Below are 20,587 nucleotides of genomic sequence, written 5' to 3'. Positions count from 1 at the left end.
AGCTTAATTAAAATTGAGGCACGTTAAAAAGAAAGAGGGGGGAGGAGTGCGTTGTAAAAAAAAATTCCTTTAAAAAAAAAAAAAAAAGAAAAAAAGCCAAGGTCTGAACATGTAGGACCCCTAGATAATGGTAATGGGGAGTTGGTCACAGGGGATCAAGGGAAGGCAGAGTTACTAAATGGGTTCTTCCGCTCTGTATATACAACTGAAGAAAGAGCAGCTGATGTAGCCGGTGCCAGTGCTGTTAATATATCAGTTGATATACTGAATTGGATGAATGTATAGATGGTCCAAGCTAAATTAAATAAAATGTGCACAAGGCCCCGGGACCAGATGGGTTACACCCTAGAATTCTTAAAGAGCTTAGTTCAGTTATTTCTGTCCCCCTTTTCATAATATTCAGAGAATCTCTAGTGACTGGTATAGTGCCAAGGGACTGGCGCAGGGCAAATGTGGTGCCTATTTTCAAAAAGGGCTCTAGGTCTTCCCCGGGTAATTATAGACCAGTAAGCTTAACATCCATCGTGGGGAAAATGTTTGAGGGGCTATTGAGGGACTATATACAGGATTATGTGACAATAAATAGCATTATAAGTGACAGCCAGCACGGTTTTACTAAGGACAGAAGTTGTCAAACTAACCTAATCTGTTTTTATGAAGAGGTGAGCAGAAGTCTAGACAGAGGGGCCGCTGTGGATTTAGTGTTTTTGGACTTTGCAAAGGCATTTGACCCTGTCCCTCATAGACGCCTAATGGGTAAATTAAGGACTATAGGTTTAGAAAATATAGTTTGTAATTGGATTGAGAATTGGCTCAAGGACCGTATCCAGAGAGTTGTGGTCAATGATTCCTACTCTGAATGGTCCCCGGTTATAAGTGGTGTACCCCAGGGTTCAGTGCTGGGACCACTATTATTCAACTTATTTATTAATGATATAGAGGATGGGATTAATAGCACTATTTCTATTTTTGCAGATGACACCAAGCTATGTAATATAGTTCAGACTATGGAAGATGTTCATGAATTACAGGCAGATTTAAACAAACTAAGTGTTTGGGCGTCCACTTGGCAAATGAAGTTTAATGTAGATAAATGTAAAGTTATGCATCTGGGTACCAACAACCTGCATGCATCATATGTCCTAGGGGGAGCTACACTGGGGGAGTCACTTGTTGAGAAGGATCTGGGTGTAATAATCTGCAGGCATCATATGTCCTAGGGGGCACTACACTGGGGGAGTCACTTGTAGAGAAGGATCTGGGTGTAACAACCTGCATGCATCATATGTCCTAGGGGGAGCTACACTGGGGGAGTCACTTGTTGAGAAGGATCTGGGTGTAATAATCTGCAGCATCATATGTCCTAGGGGGAGCTACACTGGCGGATTCACTTGTTGAGAAGGATCTGGGTGTACTTGTAAATCATAAACTAAATAACAGCATGCAGTGTCAATCAGCTGCTTCAAAGGCCAGCAAGATATTGTCGTGTATCAAAAGAGGCATGGACTCGCGGGACAGGGATGTAATATTGCCACTTTACAAAGCATTAGTGAGGCCTCATCTAGAATATGCAGTCCAGTTCTGGGCTCCAGTTCATAGAAAGGATGCCTTGGAGTTGGAAAAAATACAAAGAAGAGCAACGAAGCTAATAAGGGGCATGGAGAATTTAAGTTATGAGGAAAGATTAAGAGAATTAAACCTTTTTAGCCTTGAAAAAAGATGACTAAGGGGGGACATGATTAACTTATATAAATATATTAATGGCACATACAAAAAATATGGTGAAATCCTGTTCCATGTAAAACCCCCTCAAAAAACAAGGGGGCGCTCCCTCCGTCTGGAGAAAAAAAGGTTCAACCTGCAGAGGCGACAAGCCTTCTTTACTGTCAGAACTGTGAATCTATGGAATAGTCACCGCAGGAGCAGTCACAGCAGGGACAGTAGATGGCTTTAAAAAAGGGTTCGATAATTTCCTAGAACAAAAAAATATTAACTGCTATGTGTAGAAATTTTTTACTTCCCCTTTCCCATCCCACTTCCCCTTTCCCATCCCTTGGTTGAACTTGATGGACATGTGTCTTTTTTCAGCCGTACTAACTATGTAACTATGTAACTATGTACCTACATCATTTACATGGAAGAGACAGGGAGGCAGTACTATCTGTACCTACATCATTTACATGGAAGAGACAGGGAGTCAGTACTATCTGTACCTACATCATTTACATGGAGAGACTGGGAGGAGGTAATATCTGTATCTACACCATTTACAGGAAGAGACAGCGGGGCAGTACTATATGTACCTACATCATTTACATGGAGGGACAGGGAGGCAGTATTATCTGTACCTACATCATTTACATGGAGAGAGGGAGAGGTAGAACTATCTGTAACTACATAATTTACAATAAGAGACAAGGAGACCGTACTATCAGTGCCTGCATTATTTACATGGGAAGACCTGTACCTATGTCATTTACAGGAAGAGACAGGGAAGCAGTACTATCTGTACTTACGTTATTTACCGGAAGAGACAGGGAGGCAGCACTATCTGTACCTACATAATTTACGGGAAGGGACATGGAGGAAGTACAATCTGTACCTACATCATTTGCCGGTAGTGAGGTAGTACTATCTCTGCTGGCATTTACAAGAAGAGACATGAAGACCGTACTATCTGTACCTACATAATTTACAGAGAAAGACAGGGAGGCAGTACTATCAATTACTATCCAATTAAAGGGAGGCAGTAATATCAGTATCTACATTATTTACAGGAAGAGACGGAGGCCGTAATATCTGTATCTACATTATTTACAGGAAGAGATAGTAAGGCAGTAATATCTGTACCTACATCATTTGCAAAGAGAAACAGGAAGGTAGTAATATCTGTACCTGCTCCATCACAGAGAGAGACAGGGAGGCAGTACTATCAATATCTACATCAATTACAGGGGGAGACAGGAAGGCAGTACAGTCTGTAGCTACATCATTTACAGAGAGAGGCAGGTAGGCGGTAATATTTGTACCTACATCATTTACAGAGAGAAGCAGGGAGGCAGTAATAGCTTTACCTACATCATTTACTGCAAGAGGCAGTAATATCTGTACCTACATAAATTACACGGAGGAAACAGGGAGGCCATACTATCTATCTGTACGTCATTCAGAGAGAGAGGCTGGGAGGCAGTGATATCTGTACCTACATCATTTAAAGAAAGGGGCAGGGAGGCAGTACTATCTGTATCTACATCAATCACAGAGAGAAACAAGGAGGCAGTACTATCTGTACCTACATTATTTACAGGAAGAGGTAGGTAGACCGTACTATCTGTGCCTACATCATTTACAGGTAGAGACAAGGAGACAATACTATCGGTGCCTACATGATTTACATGGGAAGACAGTACTATCTGTACCTACGTTATTCACAGAAAGGGGCAGGGAGGCAGTACTATCTGTACCTACGTTGTTCACAGAAAGGGGCAGGGAGGCAGTACTATCTGTACCGATCTCATTTACAGGGAAGCAGTAATATCTGTAACTACATCATTTTCAGGAAGAGACAGGAACGCAGTTCCTTTTGTTCCTAAAAAATGTAAACAGACCGAGTCGAAGAATCAGACCTGTTCTTTCTTCTACCTGGCTTTAAAAAAAAATACTTGCCAAGTTATGAAATATAAGGACGGGAGGTGTCTTTACATTAGAGTTCGGGGTGATGCTGGAGATACGTTGTCATCTCCTTAGATCTGGGTAATTAACAGAGAAAGAGGTTGAAGTTGATGCCCTCAATAACAATAATTAGGATTCCGTTCTCTGGTTTGGTAGGAGTCTCCCAAGGGTCCGTCACAAGGAGCGATTTGCCCCTGTGTCTTCATTGTGGTGGTCGGAGGCTGCGCTGTCAGGCCCTCTCCCCTGCGCTGTCAGGCCCTCTCCCCTGCGCTGTGAGGCCCTCTCCCCTGCGCTGTGAGGCCCTCTCCCCTGCGCTGTGAGGCCCTCTCCCCTGCGCTGTGAGGCCCTCTCCCCTGCGCTGTGAGGCCCTCTCCCCTGCGCTGTGAGGCCCTCTCCCCTGCGCTGTGAGGCCCTCTCCCCTGCGCTGTGAGGCCCTCTCCCCTGCGCTGTGAGGCCCTCTCCCCTGCGCTGTGAGGCCCTCTCCCCTGCGCTGTGAGGCCCTCTCCCCTGCGCTGTGAGGCCCTCTCCCCTGCGCTGTGAGGCCCTCTCCCCTGCGCTGTGAGGCCCTCTCCCCTGCGCTGTGAGGCCCTCTCCCCTGCGCTGTGAGGCCCTCTCCCCTGCGCTGTGAGGCCCTCTCCCCTGCGCTGTGAGGCCCTCTCCCCTGCGCTGTGAGGCCCTCTCCCCTGCGCTGTGAGGCCCTCTCCCCTGCGCTGTGAGGCCCTCTCCCCTGCGCTGTGAGGCCCTCTCCCCTGCGCTGTGAGGCCCTCTCCCCTGCGCTGTGAGGCCCTCTCCCCTGCGCTGTGAGGCCCTCTCCCCTGCGCTGTGAGGCCCTCTCCCCTGCGCTGTGAGGCCCTCTCCCCTGCGCTGTGAGGCCCTCTCCCCTGCGCTGTGAGGCCCTCTCCCCTGCGCTGTGAGGCCCTCTCCCCTGCGCTGTGAGGCCCTCTCCCCTGCGCTGTGAGGCCCTCTCCCCTGCGCTGTGAGGCCCTCTCCCCTGCGCTGTGAGGCCCTCTCCCCTGCGCTGTCAGGCCCTCTCCCCTGCGCTGTCAGGCCCTCTCCCCTGCGCTGTCAGGCCCTCTCCCCTGCGCTGTCAGGCCCTCTCCCCTGCGCTGTCAGGCCCTCTCCCCTGCGCTGTCAGGCCCTCTCCCCTGCGCTGTCAGGCCCTCTCCCCTGCGCTGTCAGGCCCTCTCCCCTGCGCTGTCAGGCCCTCTCCCCTGCGCTGTCAGGCCCTCTCCCCTGCGCTGTCAGGCCCTCTCCCCTGCGCTGTCAGGCCCTCTCCCCTGCGCTGTCAGGCCCTCTCCCCTGCGCTGTCAGGCCCTCTCCCCTGCGCTGTCAGGCCCTCTCCCCTGCGCTGTCAGGCCCTCTCCCCTGCGCTGTCAGGCCCTCTCCCCTGCGCTGTCATCTCACCCAACAAAGGCTCTTTGATGATCGCTGCCTCTTAGTTATTGTACAGAATACAAATTGACATTGATTCAGCCGATCGATATGTCCTGCGGTTCTCCTTGCGGGAGGAAGACCTCTCTCGTCTTGCTATGGATCTTACATCTTCATCGGACTGTTACGCAGTATTCAGCTGTAGTCCACGGACTTCACTGTGTATCATTAGAGGTTTAATGAAAGGTACAATATGTATTATCTCTGCGGTAAATTATGACACATTTTACGTGTAAAGATGCGGCATTCGTGCAAATTGTCTGGCTCTGTTCATACTTGCAGAAAAACCGCCCTCTTCCTGGACAACCCCTTTAGGCCTTAGTTCACACAGTTTTTTTGGTGCTGTTTTTGATGCGGAAACCAAAAAACGGCCAAAATCGCCTCCCATTAATTTCAATAAGAGGCGGAGGCGTTTTTTTTCCCGCGAGCGGAAAAAAGCCCTCGTTGGAAAAAGAAGCTCTTATGCCCTTTCTTCAGGCGTTTCCGTCTCTGACCTCCCACATCAATGAGAGCCAGAGAAAACGTTTTTTGCTGCGTTTTATTTCCCACGGATCTCAATGGCCACATCTGAAAACCGCCACGATAGACGCGATAAAGAGTTCAAGCAGGTCAAAGATTTTCCTGCCTGCAAAAAAAACTTGTTTGTGAACTAGGTCTTAAAGGGGTTGTCCACTACCGGACAACTGATGACCTATACACTGGATAGGTCATCCGTATATGGTCTCTGGGGTCCGACACCTGGACCCCGCACCGATCAGCTGGTCCGGTGCCTCTGGGCTCCAGACATCCACGCCGGAAGCATCGGAATGGCGGCTGAGCTGCAGTTCGGCAGCATGGCCGCTATACAATGTACGGAGCCAACTGCTTCCAGCTCCATACACTACATACTGTGCAATGACATCCGGTGCCCGCAGGCAGTCAGAGTATCTCATCGGTGCGGGGTCCAGGTGTCGGACCCCCACAGATCATATCCAGTGGATAGGTCATCAGTTGTCCGGTAGTGGACAACCCCTTTAAGTTACAGCTCTGTATTCTGTATATGTATGAAATCACAGTAACCTCTATATCCATAGGACTCTCAAGGAGCAGAGGATCGGGAAGCTCTGGCAAGAATGGCGGCAGACGTGGACTATGACAACTCCACCACTTACATTGAGAAGTATTTACGCAGCGTTTTGGCCGTAGAGAATATCCTGACCTTGGACCGCCTGCGTCAGGTCTGTATCCCACTGGCTCTGTATCGGTTTTTTTGTAACCTGATGTATAAAAGTCGGATCACTGCTGAGGTTGCTTGCATTGACATCCCTTGAATTGCCTGATATAAAATTCCAACACTAGATCAGCCATGGACCTAAAGGCTTTCCTACATTTATGAGCACAAAATCAATTCAAAATAGCCCCCATAATCCAACGTGGTCACATATGACTTACAGGCACCCGACCCCCAACCCCATGACCGTAAGACAGTACCAGGAATTCTGGACCATCTCCAAACGCCACACACATACCCTGATAGATGAGATCTGTTTTAGATCTAGTCTCCTGTATGTAACTGTCCAGTACGGATCTCTGAGATTGGAGCATGAAGACATGGACTACAGTCAAGTTGCTACCGATTGGCTACAAGTTTCCATTAAAGTAGATCGCACAGTAGGACCATGGAAGAGACCATTTTTTGGTCAATCTTGGTGGTTGGTGGTTTTGTATGGGGCATACTTGTGTGAATGCGATCACTGTGCTGGCACTGCTGACTTTTCTTCTCTAATATGGGCACTGTAGTGTTGTATATCTGCAAGGTGGCACCACTATGTAGATATTATGTTGCCCTAGTATGGAGTCTCCCGCAGACACAACTCGGGATAGTTCAGGAGTACTATCTGTACCTACATTCACTAGGTTTGGGTTCTCATTGAAGACCGTATTGGACTAGTTTGGTTTTGGAGGCAAGGCCAAGGAAATATGGGGTGGAGATTACAATGTCTTAAGGTCCAATAGGTGACCTAAGATATGGTCGGAAAGGATGTTCTCTGTAGTTTTTCCTCATTTTTATCAGACAGAACCCATGAGGAACCCCTTACACACCTTAAAAATATTGAAAACAGAAGAAATTTACACCCCGTCCCACTAAATTGGATATGAAGGAACATCAACATCTCTGAAGGCTTTATCTACAGAACATTTCTGGACAGAGCCACCAACATTTGAGATGCGGTAACACATCAAACACACATCTGTGCCCAAGACGAGACATTCCCTTTTGTTGTTGAGTGGTGGGGTGAGACTTTTTTTTGCCCAAAAGTATGAGCGCAGGAGACGTTAACGTCTTTTACTCCCCCCTCCTTGTCACACAGGCTTTTTGCCCCATCGGCAGAGGATATCGAAATCCATGCCGTTCGGATGAAGACAAGTGCAAGTCCCTGGAAGAGAAGACTCAGTATTATACTAAACAGAGACTTAGTGCCAAACAACGCTCATACTTACCACCCCCTAAATGCGACTGGGGCAGAAGAGCGTCGGCCCCACCGATGTTGTTGCAAGAGAGCTGGGACGATTTAAAGATACCAAGTGGAAGCATACGTATGGTGCCACAGAGCAGTAGCCCTCTTCACGGCACCAAACAATATGACGCATATTGGTGTGAAAAAGTGGACCTGTTTTTGGCCAACAGTTAGGCCCCCTGCACACGACCGTGATTACGGGCACGGCCGACCGCGTACATCCACCCACATTTGCCCGCCATGCTCCCATTCTTAAGTATGGGAGCATGGTCCGTAAAAGCAAAAAATAGGACTTTCTCTAGAGGACCGGTCCCGTCATGCATTACACACATTGATATTAATGGACACTGTAATGCTCGATGTCCCCTGTGGTGGCGCTGCAGAGAAATTGAACACTTACTGACAGATTTCCCCACAGATCACAGCTGATCGCTGGTGGTTCCATTATGGGGACACATTGTGATCAGCTTATTGCCAAGGAACACTTAGTAGGGATTGTCCAAAGCAGAGAACCTCTTTAGCTTGATTAGAAAGTGGCATTCGGACAGCTGTATTTTTGTGGCCCGCGTGAAGTCCATATGGGGATAGACACCATGAGAGGAAAGCTGGAGAAAATTTCTACTTTTCTGAAGGTTCTCCTGATTTGCTCTGATGAGATTCGCTCTTGACCTCACGTAGGCCTAAAATATGTCTGTGTGAATGTAGGAAAATTCTGCAAGAAGTGGACAACCCACCTGAACAATCAATTTCGTAAACCAATTTTGTAAAAGTTGGGAAAGTTTTATAAAGTTCACAATAGAATGATGCATGTAGGGGAGTCTGTCAGCTGATCATTACACTGTACTTTTAATCAATTTGTATGATGTTAATAATTCAAGAATTTGGGGTGCAATTGCTTTTTCTCGAAATGTTCTGCTAAAGTGCCGCTCAGGAGGCTTTAAAAATAGCTTGCTATATATGCCCTCAATGGCCCGGTCAGACATTCAACAGAACCAAGAAGGGTCACGTGATCTATAACTGCAGCCCAAAAAACAGAGTCCTAGGGGAGGAGCTTTCTTTTTCTTGCCCCTGATTGGTACTTCAGGAGTCTATTGAGTACAATTGTGCCCATTTGTTCAGCTTCTATAGGACATTGTGCCGATTCCCTGCCATAAAGAGAGTCTGTCCTGGTGATAGACTTGCCCTGAAAGTTTACTATGCCATGGCCTTGGTCCATTTTAGGTTTACGACCACCACTAGGTTACAACCCAGGGGGATATTTTTTATGTTTTTGCAGTTATGCTGTAGAGTCTCTGTGGACATGTTTAATGGAGTATTTTCTATGAAAAAATAAAGTATGGATATAGTATTAACTCTAACGTTGTAGTCTTATTCGGGGAAGGTTGTCGCCCCTGCTGGGTTGTGGGTGCCGGAGCCGCGTTGCATCACTAGAGGTCATCACATTGTGTCTGGATTGCAATAAGTCCATCTATAGACTCATTTTGCGCACGTGTTTTGGCTATGGGTCTCCATGAGACAACATCGTCCTATAGTATGTGTCGCTATGTAGCCCTAGCTGCATGTGCATGTCGTGGCACTGGGGACATTACTGCTTGTATAGTGCTTGACTTTTCATGGCGTCTGTTTAGACGACTTAATCTGTTTATAGGGTGTGTGGTATATCATTTTGACAAAAGTATTGAAAAGCATCATGTTCCACGTGCACCGTTAAAACATGGCCGCTATCCATAATCATTGCCTATAGGAACTCCGAAACGGACAGTCAGCCTTTTGTTGATGGATTCCAAGTGGCAGCCAGGAGAATTGTGAATGCAGCTCTGGATGAGACAGGAGTATAAGATGATGCAACTCAAGATCAGTACAGGGTATTCAAAGCAGAGTGTTTACAAACATTATACATGGAATTGACCTATAAAATTATGTTCAATTAATCGGCGCTACAGATTGACACAGAGATGGAGGCCGTATTGCACCTACATAGTTTATAGGGAAAGGCGGGCAGGCAGTACTATCAGTATCTATATGATTTTCAGGGAACGACAGGGAGTCAGTACTAGCTGTGCCTATATCATTTACAGGGAGAGACAGATGCAGCACTATCTGTATCTACATTCCCTACATCATTTACATGCAAAGGCAGGCAGTACTATCAGTATTTATATCATTTACACTGAGACCAGGAGGCAGTACTATCAGTATCTATATAATTTACAGTAAGACTGAGAGGCAGTACTATCTGTGCCCATATTCTTTGCAGCGAGAGAAAGGGAGGCAGTACTATCTATACCTACTTCATTTACAATAAGAAACAGGAAGGCAGTACTTTCTGTGCCTAAATCAATTACACAGGGAGGCAGTACTACCTGTATCTACATTATTTACAGGGAGGGACGGAGGTAATAGATGTACCTACATAATTTACAGAAAGGGACAGGGAGGCAGTGCTATCTGTACCTCCATAATTTACATAGAGAGACATGAAAGCAGTACTATCTCTGCCTACATCATTTACAGGGAGAGACGGCGGTAAGACGTACCTATATAATTTACAGAAAGGGACAGGGAGGCAGTACTATCTGTACCTACATCATTTACAGGGAGAGACATGGAAGCTGTACTATCTGTGCCTACATCATTTACAGGGAGAGACATAGAAGCAGTACTATCTGTACCTACATTATTTACAGAGAGGCAGTACTATCTGTGCCTACATCATTTACAGGGACAGACTGGAGGCAGTAATATCTGTACCTACATCATTTACAGGAAGAAACAGGGAGGCTGTACTATCTGTACCTACAGCATTTACAGGAAGAGACAGGGAGGCAGTACTATCTGTACCTACAGCATTTACAGGGAGAGACTGGAGGCAGTACTATCTATTATTTAGTTTGGCTGCATGGCATAATGCCGTTTTTTGCCTGTATTACTACAGTCTCTTCTCTTGATTCAGTGAATCACACATGTAGCCCTATAGATTCCTGGTTGCTTTCGCTTCCACACTCTATGGAAGATGTATGACGTTCTGTAGGTCTGCACATCAGGCGGTGTAATACACAATATAATAAATTATATGTTGTTGCGAATTTTAGTGAAAATGCAACAAAATATTTTTTGCACCCATATAAAGAGAATTTCCTCATTTTAACCTACATCAGGAAGTCGTATTTCCCATCCTGGCGCCATTCCGAGATCACAAAGCCCTCTCCTCACCTACATGAGCTTGTTGTAATAGAAATAGGCTGGGAATCTACACTCCTCAACATTGAAATTACAGCACCGAGAAGGACAAGCCGTAAGATTATACAAATCGAGGAAGTCGCAGGTGTCGCTAAGATCTGAAAATGATCAAATCTTCAAGCACGAACTCCAATCTGTGGCATGTGGGAGGCATGAAAACCAGATTGAAAGCAGAGGTTTTTTTTAGCCACATGAAACCTCAAAAATCGGATCTCGTGGTGCGGGATGATTGTGCGATGCCTCCTGTTCGTCGACGTGCCAGTTATCGCCACTTGTCGCAAACTGAGAAGGGCAAAATCCTTGAACTGAGAGACCTTGGTTTATCACTCCGGCAGATCGCTATTCGCCTGGGCCGCGATGTCAGCACTGATCAACGCTGCATGTCATGGAGGTTGGGAGAACAACCACGAACGGGAATGACGGCAAGAGGTGCGCGGAGGTGAACCTCTGCACGATGGATCATCTGATTGGAAGAATGGCGAGTAGTGATCCATTCTGTACTGCAAGTGAAATTGGACGTCACATCCCAAGCCTAGGGCGGCAACAAGTGTCTACACAAACCATCAGAAGACGTTTGCACTACATTGGGCTACGAGCCAGACGTCCAGCTACAGGTGTTCTAATGACCACAGGCCACCGCTCTCAGAGATTATCATGATGCACAGCAAGCCGGCAATGGAGGCTGGAAAGGCGGTCTATCCTCTTCAGCGATGAGTCCCGCTTTTGTCTCAGACGCAATGATAGCCGGAGATTGGTCTGGAGACCACGTGAGCAACGCCATGAAAAGGGAAGGTCACACCGGTCCTACTCCCCGGATTATGGTGTGGGGTGGCATAACGTACGGTAACTGGACCCTTCTAGACTTCATTACAGGTGCAGTAACAGCTCGGCGTTACATTGATTTGGTCGTGGTACCAGTGGTACGGCCATTTCTCCAAAGTGTCCCAGAAGCCGTTTTTCAACAGGACATCGCCAGGCCACATGTTGCTTGTGCTACTGTGAGCAGCCTGCGTGGCCTAAACGTGCCACCATGGCCTGCAGCGTCTCTGGACTTGTCTCTGATCGAGCACATCAGGGATGTCATTGGTTGGCAATTGCGCAGGGAGCTGCCAGCAGCCAATCTTTATTATTTACGTGCCCAAGTGCATTCAGCGCGGCAGAACGTTCCTCAAACAACCATTAATAACCTCATTGATAAGATTCCAAGACGTGTAAGTGCGTGGATTTCTGCGTGTGGCGTTCATATTCAATACTGAATAAATGAAGATGTTTAGAATATTTGGTTTCAATTTTTTCATCATTTGCATATCATTACCATATCATTACCATGTCTATCCATCCTGGGATTTCTAAAAAAAACTTTTACTTTTTACACTTTTTTTTTTCCCCTAGAATCTGAAATATAAATAAATAATACAAAAGAGCTAAGGGCCTGTTCATATCACCGTTCGCTTTCCGTTCCGGGGTTCCTTCGGAGGTTCCCGTCGGGTGAACCGCCGCAACGGAAAGTGAAAGTGAAACCACAGCTTCCGTTTCAGTCACCATTGATCTCAATGGTTTCTGATTTTCCGACGGAATCAATAGCGCAGTCGACTCCGCTATTGGTTCCGTCGTTAAAACGGAAACCAGCCGGAATAGTGATGAACGGACACCATTAGCGATGTTTCCGTCATCATTGATATCAATGGTGAATGAAACGGAAGCTGTGGTTTCAGTTTCACTTTTCGTTGCGGGGTTCACCCGACGGAAACCTCAGACGGAACCCCGGAACGGAAAGCCAACGCTGATGTGAACAGGCCCTAAGAGAGCGTGTTTTCCACGTCCCCTGTCGCCTGAGGTCGGCTTTTTACATAAGGCCACATGGTTACCACATTACCACATTATAGTCAATGCCACCCCATGTGAAGGTCCCGATCACTGAAATCTTTATATTTATTTTAATACTGCCGTAAAAATTTATAATTTGACTTTAATTCGCCATTTTTTAATTGTTATGGTCTGTAATTTAAACAAGAAGTCTTCAAAAAAGTTTTTTCTCTTTCTCGCATTAAAGGAGGTGGCAGTGAAGGAGCAGCTATCGGGAAAAGGGAAGCTGAGTAGGAAAAGTTTAAGTTCACCCAACGTCCACAGGGTAAGTACCCACGAGTTTATTTACTGATTTATGTCACACTTTGTGTTTAGGTCCAAAATTCTAGTAAAATTATTCCAATAACAAAACTCTACCCATCTGCGGTCACCTCTAGGGGGAGCTAACTGCATACTGTTTATACATTGATCCCTGTAATAAACCGGTATGCAGTAAGCGCTCCCTCTCCCCCCTTCTCCCCCTCCCCCTCCCTCTCCCCCCCTTCTCCCCCTCTCCCCCCTTCTCCCCCTCCCCCTCCCTCTCCCCCCCTTCTCCCCCTCTCCCCCCTTCTCCCCCTCTCCCCCCCTTCTCCCCCTCTCCCCCCCTTCTCCCCCTCTCCCCCCCTTCTCCCCCTCTCCCCCCCTTCTCCCCCTCTCCCCCCTTCTCCCCCTCTCCCCCCCTTCTCCCCCCTTCTCCCCCCTTCTCCCCCCCTTCTCCCCCCTTCTCCCCCCCTTCTCCCCCCTTCTCCCCCTCTCCCCCCCCCTTCTCCCCCTCTCCCCCCCCCTTCTCCCCCTCTCCCCCCCCCTTCTCCCCCCCTTCCCCCCCCCTTCTCCCCCTCTCTCTCCCTCTCCCCCCCTCTCCTCACCACTCCCTCTCTCTCCCTCTCCCCCCCCCCTCTCCCACTCCCCCAGGGAAATTGAGCACTTACTGCCAGGCTTCTCCACAGATTAGAGCTGATCGCTGGGGGTCCCAGGTGGCGGGCTCTTTGGGATCATCTTATTGTTAAGGGACCCTTCTGCTTACTGCACACTGTTTATACATTGAGCTCAGTAATATCACAGTATGCAGCAAACTCCCCCTAGTGGTGGTTGCAGGTAGCCAGAATTTTTTCATTTAAAGGGTTCTAACTAAATATTCAACAAACTTCTGACGTGTCACAGTGACATGTCAGAAGTTTGGATTGGTGGGGGTCCGTGCACTGAAACCCCCACCAATCGCTCAAACGAAGCGGCAGAAGCGCTCGTGTGAGGGCTCAGCCGCTTCGTGTCTGTTCGGCTTTTTCTGGAAATCAATGTATCGGAGTGCGGACTCAATAGAAAGTCTATGAGCCCGTACTCCGATACATCGGCTTACCGGAAAAAGCCGTACAGATACGAAACAGCTGAGCGCTCACATGATTTTAATCTGCTGGAAGGAAATAACAAAGGTTTCCATTCAGTGATTGTACGCAGAGATCTATAAACTCTTGAAAAAATGTATACACACAGAACTTTTGATTATACAATGAAAAAACTTTATTTGCTGAAAACAGAAGGACAATTTTCACACTTTGAATCCATGTTGAGAAAAAATATATATAAATATATGTGAAAATATATGTATATATACATATATGTGTGTATATATATATATATATATATATATATATATATATATATAAAACGGAAGTCAAAAAACGCCACTTCATCCAGACGTAGAAAAGAAATTGGTTAGATATTAATAAAGTATTAAGGTAACGCGTTTCAGCCCCGGACTGGCGCTTTCATCAGATCTAATACATCTGGTGTACAAACCCACTTGTGAATCCAAAATAACTCCGCACTCTCCAATAAATAATTTTGAAGTTTATTTGTTTCATACTGAATTTCATTCAATGATTTGACATACTGAATATTATAATGGACGACATATTCTACAGGATGTCTCGGACCTCTCGGGCCCTTCTCACTGTCGCAAAATAAATCAAAAGTGAAAATCATGGCATAGCGCCTATAGCGATGTCTGCAGTAATGTGTAATGCAGAACTACATAGCCCTGCATGCGCTCTACTATACTCCGTCTTCATCTGTGACAATGAGAGAAGGCCCGGGGAGCCGAAACGTCTAGTAGGGGGGTGATAACATGAAGAAAAATTCCTATATCCCACCCTGGGGTCCCTGGAAGACTCTACAGACAAAGAGATAACAGTAACAGGCTGTAGTTTTTCTTTCTGCTCTCACTTGCAGCTTCGCCTCCCTCCTCCCCCCCTACACAGACACAGAACCAGGAAGTGAAACTTTTCACCCTGCTCCCCGACTTCGATTGGGCGCTGCTTCCCGAATATTGCCCCTAGAGCCATTATCCCGGTATCATATGAAAGCTAAGAATCCGGGCAAACCTTTGAAGTCATGACTTGGCAGTACTAGGTTTAATGAGTAGCTGTGATGGGGGCAGTTAGATTGTAGGCTCCCTGGGACAGGGACTGATGAAGATATTCTATGTGAAGTTTGATGGGATATCTTGTCACTGTGGGTGGAGGTTGTGTCACCAAATTATCTTTTTTTTTTTTCTGTTTCAGTTATCAGGGAGTCGGGGGGAGTTGGGAGCGCAACACAACCTGGCGGGTAATAGAGTAAGTCTGTGCTGCACCCCTCTATCCTCCTCCTCCTCTCCCTGTTTGTTACATTGTGTTCTGCATTAATATCTTTGTTTTGCTGTCCTGACCTGAATATTCTGCAGAACTTTCCAGCCTCACGTTTCAGGCTTTATTATTGATCCGATTACAGGAAAGGAGGAATTTATCACTTCACAGGAGACGACAGATAGTCAATCACTCAGATCTGCTGCGGGCCGTCCAGTGCTGGAACTTGAAGTTCTGCCGGTTTCTTATTTCACGATGTTGTGACATCACTGAAACTTTCTCTTATACAATTACCATTTTTGATTGCTGCAAAATTGCAATAGTATATTCAAAGCCGTTGTCCCTTATTTAGCCACTAGGTGGCGCTGCATCTGTTTGTCCATTTGAAAAAGCTTCTCCAAGAAAAATCCGCTATCGTTTTCACTTGGAAACCTAGCCGAGGAATTAAAGGGGTCCCTGATATATAAAGGGCGTAGTTGGGAGACCCACCCACCAATCAAAATGTGCGTGGTTTCCTGGGTTGCGCAGGACCATAAGCAGCACTTTGAATGCAGGGACATGTTTAATAGATGGTCGTGATGGTCCTGGGGTCATGTGGAGAACTTCTATAAGATTGGAGTTGGCACTGCTCATCATGCCATGGGTTCGAATCTCACCAGGGCACCATCTCCTTGGAGTTTGTATAGTCTTCAAACTACTAATTATACCTATAGTACTTATATAGGGATGTGGATTTATTACTCTATTCCCTATGATAACTCTGACGAACCTGTGCAGGCTGCATCTGAGAGGGACCAGGTTGTGTGATTTGGGCACAAGGCCGAAGCGGCAGAAGAATTCATCCCCCTTGGTATATGTTGACCTTTTATGAAAATCACCAAAGTTAAAGGGCCACTTGCCCTAAAGACTGTGTCTTATAATAGTGCAGTAGCGTTATAAGAGGATCCGCTGATATCAGTCACACGTTTGGGTGTAAATGCAGAGGCCCAATTATCCTAAAGGGACGCCATGTCTACGGACAGTATGAGTAATAGAGACGCGTTTTACATCGCCAATAACCCTAAGGCCTCATGCACACGAACGTATTCAGTCCGTGATATACAGACCGCATGTCGGCCGCATTTCCCAGACTGAACACAGGTGTCACTGCCTCCCCACGGGAATACTGTCCCGTACTGAAACCTGTTTCAGTCCGGGACAGTCTTCCCGTGGGGAGGCAGTGACTCCGCGTCATACAGAATTACGATGCTAGGAGCCCGGCTCCCTGAACTGTGTTCAGTCAGGGAAATGCGGCCAACATGCGGTCTGGATATCACGGACTGAACACGGTCGTGTGCATGAGGCCCCAAGCACATGACCTGTTTTTCATCCATCCGTAAATACTGTCTGTAAGTACGGATCCGTAGTTATCCGCATGTACGGAGCGGTATCCACAAATACGGTCCGTAATGCATCCGTATATGCAGATCCCCAAAAAGGAAAACCACAAATGATGTGCAACACTTGACCTGGCGTCGCCTAGCGACGCTTCCGTAATTACAGACGACTACGGGTGCACATCCGTCGCCGTCCGTAATTACAGAAGCGCCCATAGACTTCTATGGGGAGTCAGTGGCGTAATTACAGGCAAGAATAGGACATGTTCTATATTTTACGGATCATTTCTACGGAATGGACACCCATCCGTAAAAATACGGAAAGGTGTCCGTAGCCCATAGAAATGAATGGGTCCGTAATTACGGATGAAAAATCCGGTCGTGTCGATCAGTCACACATATGAGGTAGATGTTCCTGGGGATTCAGCACTGGGTCGTAGTCGTGATCGTGGGGCCCGGGAGTCACTCATCCCACTACAGTGATCTTCTCCCGAGCCTGAATGGCTGATAACAGAGAACAATTTCTCAACATGAGTGCCCGGCTCTGTCTGTGTATGGGCAGCTTCATGTATAATGGGCGTTGTTGCCTCCAGTTTCTATAGGATATGGGGTCTTTACTTTTTTTTTTCTTGGTCTTTTATAAACTTTCCACAGTAAATAATGAGTAATAACCTCCAGAAACGGCGCGACGTGACGCCGGAGGTAATGACCCGCAACTTAGAATGACACGATGCAGGATATCGTTACCTCCTTGTTACATTGTCTGTCTCTCTCGTAAATTGATGTTCCGCATCTCGATACTTTTGTTGCGTTTGGCCCCCTCCCCTCCCCATCGTTCTCATTACAATCAGATCTGCTCTCAGACCTTTTGTTAGACTTGACTTGCAGGAACATTCTGCTCTGGAGAACGTGGATTTCTCATCCCAGGGGTGTTTTTCTAAATGGAATTTACGGCATTAATTTTATTATGACAGTAAAGCGTCCTGTCCTTTAACAAGAGCGGTGGGGGGAGGGGGAGCCGGCTTCAGTCAGACGCACATTTTCACCATTTTAAACGGCCAATTTGTTCTGTCACTGGGAGCGATTAGGTTTCTTTGGCGCAGCTGGAAGTTTCGGGAGTCTCTTCCCAAGGTGAACAGAGCTGTTTAAGCGGATAACACATTCCTGTTACTCTTTCTTTTTTTGTTTTTAAGACCTCTGCTCTCGATCCGAGAGCAGTAAAGAGCAGATCTTTACATATGTGGCTCGTCTGGTCCTCACCTGTAACATGAACTTAAAGCAAATTTCCAGTAAAAAAAAAATCAAAAGTTTTTTGTTTTTTTTTCAAAAAGTTGTTGGAGCTTTGAGGACAAGTCTTACCATGTTATCATTGCTGTTTTCTTGTCTGACTGCTCCTTACATTGAAATGATTAGAATGGGTCAGCGGAGGAGTTTGCGTTGCTAGCTTCTGGGACAGGGAAGAAAGGAGAAGAGAGGAGGAAAATATCTGTCTTTACGTGTATAAAGATGGGTGACCAAGTGACCAAAAACTTACCCATAGCCTCCAAAATGGCTGACTATGGTTACAACTTCCCAATGAGAGTAGGATGAATGGCTCTAGAGCACGCTTCCTAGCTTGTGAAATATTCTGCAGATTAAGTGAAGAGAATTAGTCAGAAGTCACATCTACATTTTAGCATTTGGACAGAAATGCACTTTAAATGTAGGCTGGATATTAAGAAGTCACTCCCACGCTTGAATTATTTGCCACTTTAGTAGCAATTAAGCTGTGGGGGTGATCTTAATCTTACATTGCCCTGCAGATCTGTCTGCGGGCTGTGGCTTCAGTGTGTGTTATCTATTCTTCCCTGTAGTCGTTTAGCAGCCATATTTTTTTTACTTGTTAAAAGCCAGCAACCAGCCATGTTTCCGGTGGTTGGCTCAAGCCTGTAGCTTTGTCATGGGGTGATTCAGTCAAAATGATCTTCTGATATGTCATTGATACATGTAAGGACATGTAAAGAGTGGTCTTGGACCACCATTGTGGAAATCAGTGGTCAGAAATCAAAGATTTTAATAATGTGATGTCACACTTATCTATGACCTCATCAGGAGATCATTTTGACTGGATCACCCTTTTAGGGTTACACATGCTGCAGTTTACAGGATCATCTGACCCTTTAGGAGCCCTATGAGGGCAACTGTGTTAGGATATTTGATGATCCCCCCCTATATAGTACATTAAACCGATGGAAAATATTTAACGTGTGGAATTTTGTGCATTTGACTTATTTGTGAATTACCGCTGTCAATGGGATGCCCATCATGTGACAGATTTGGAATGATCTGGAGGATCAACCATTACAAGTCGAGAATGTCTCCAATGTTCTACTAACCACTGATGGTATATCAGCACCTGCTAATGTGCAACCCTCGTGCCCATCTAATTGTTGATGTTTTCATATTTATCATTGTCATAGGGTCGATGGGAGAGCCAGCAAGATGTGTCCCAATTCTCAACCCCCTCCAACCGAAGTGGCACCTTACCCCGACCTACCACAGCTGCAGGATCGGGGCACAACCAGTCTCCGGACTCAGGCAAGTCTTAAAGCCCATTACATGGCATCGGTGACGTAACTCTCAAGCCTCATATTCCAAAATCCATATCCTAGTACATTTGACTTACTGGTGTTGGTGGATATGGTTGTCGCATATGTCCACTCTTATCAACATTTCACTCTTTCTACCTACATAAAAAGTTGAGCAATTTTGCAAATCGTTTTCTTTACTGTTTTTGTACTGGTTTTTGGTTATTTTATGTTGTTTTCACCATGCATATCCAGAGCTGCTTTTATATTTCTGCTGGTTGCCCTTGGAAACAGACAGCAGTTTAGCTCCACCCCTTTGTCAACTGCTCTGAATGTTGTCTGAGCAAGCACCATGCAATGATCTTGGCAAATGTAATAACTTTAGATATAAATGGAGATGAAAAAATCATGTTGTTCAATATCAGTAGAAGATCAGTAAAGTATTTATATAGGTACACAATATTTTGTCAATTTTTACAGTGGAATTATGTAAATTGTTGTTAAAGATTTTAATTGGAAGTAGAAAACACTTTTATGTGGTAACGCAGTGAAATAAATATACAGATCTTTATACTATAGACTAATACCAAAAGTGTTCTTAATAGTAATTTGGGTTATATGTCAGCTTTTTGTATGTTGTTTTTTTTTTTTTCTTTGTTTGCACGTTTTTGGGGATTTTTTAATCCCTGCTGCCTCGCTAAAGAAATAAAACGTAAATTCTAAAATCAAAATCATACCCATACTTTTTTTAAAAGTAGACCCCTTGGAGATTGTAAAAATGCCACGCATGGGTGCCTACATGGAATTTTCCATTCAACTTTACATTTTTTTTATAAAAAGTGATTTTTGTGGCTAAAAGTCCAACCCAGACAGAGCCTGGCACACAACACATTCTAAAAATAAGATTTGCAGAGTTTCTCACATGCCAATGTCTAATCATTTGTTTAAAGTAGACCTCCAGTGGAAACACAACTTTCCATGTCTGCACCCCCCTGACTGTATATCACACTCTACACTTCTTTTATTTTTATATATATATATATATATATGTGTGTGTGTGTGTATATATATATATATATATATGTGTATATATACATACTGTACTTACTTTTTCAACTGCTGCCTTGTCTGTGCTTTACAAAAGCCTCTATCGTGATTCTTCGATTTCCCCAGCTTTCTCTTCCCCTCTGCTTTGCTATCAATCGCATGATGCTTCAGCACAGCATCACATGACCAGCTAAAGATCATACCATTTCTGCATGCTGGGGGACACTGTGATTATCATTCTCTCTATATTCTCCTAAACAAGCTGAGAAACCAGAAACATACAGACAGGG

The 20,587-nt window shown here is 45.7% G+C and overlaps 1 protein-coding gene across 2 annotated transcripts in view; it reads left to right on the top strand.

Moving 5' to 3' along the window:
* Positions 1 to 20,587, top strand: part of KIF13B (kinesin family member 13B) — a 201,228-nt gene that overhangs the window by 159,947 nt on the left and 20,694 nt on the right. Inside the window, exons 33-36 of one of the 2 annotated variants that reach the window (XM_075860867.1) lie at positions 6,177 to 6,320; positions 12,895 to 12,972; positions 15,245 to 15,298; positions 19,143 to 19,260. In XM_075860867.1, the coding sequence (XP_075716982.1) occupies positions 6,177 to 6,320; positions 12,895 to 12,972; positions 15,245 to 15,298; positions 19,143 to 19,260 (394 nt within the window). The remainder of the gene's footprint in view (positions 1 to 6,176; positions 6,321 to 12,894; positions 12,973 to 15,244; positions 15,299 to 19,142; positions 19,261 to 20,587) is intronic. The other variant, XM_075860868.1, reaches the window with a different exon arrangement.

Source organism: Rhinoderma darwinii, chromosome 4 (assembly GCF_050947455.1).
Source record: "Rhinoderma darwinii isolate aRhiDar2 chromosome 4, aRhiDar2.hap1, whole genome shotgun sequence".
NCBI lineage: Eukaryota > Metazoa > Chordata > Amphibia > Anura > Rhinodermatidae > Rhinoderma > Rhinoderma darwinii.
Note: the sequence above shows the minus strand (reverse complement) of the source record. Positions and strands in the feature narration are given on the sequence as shown.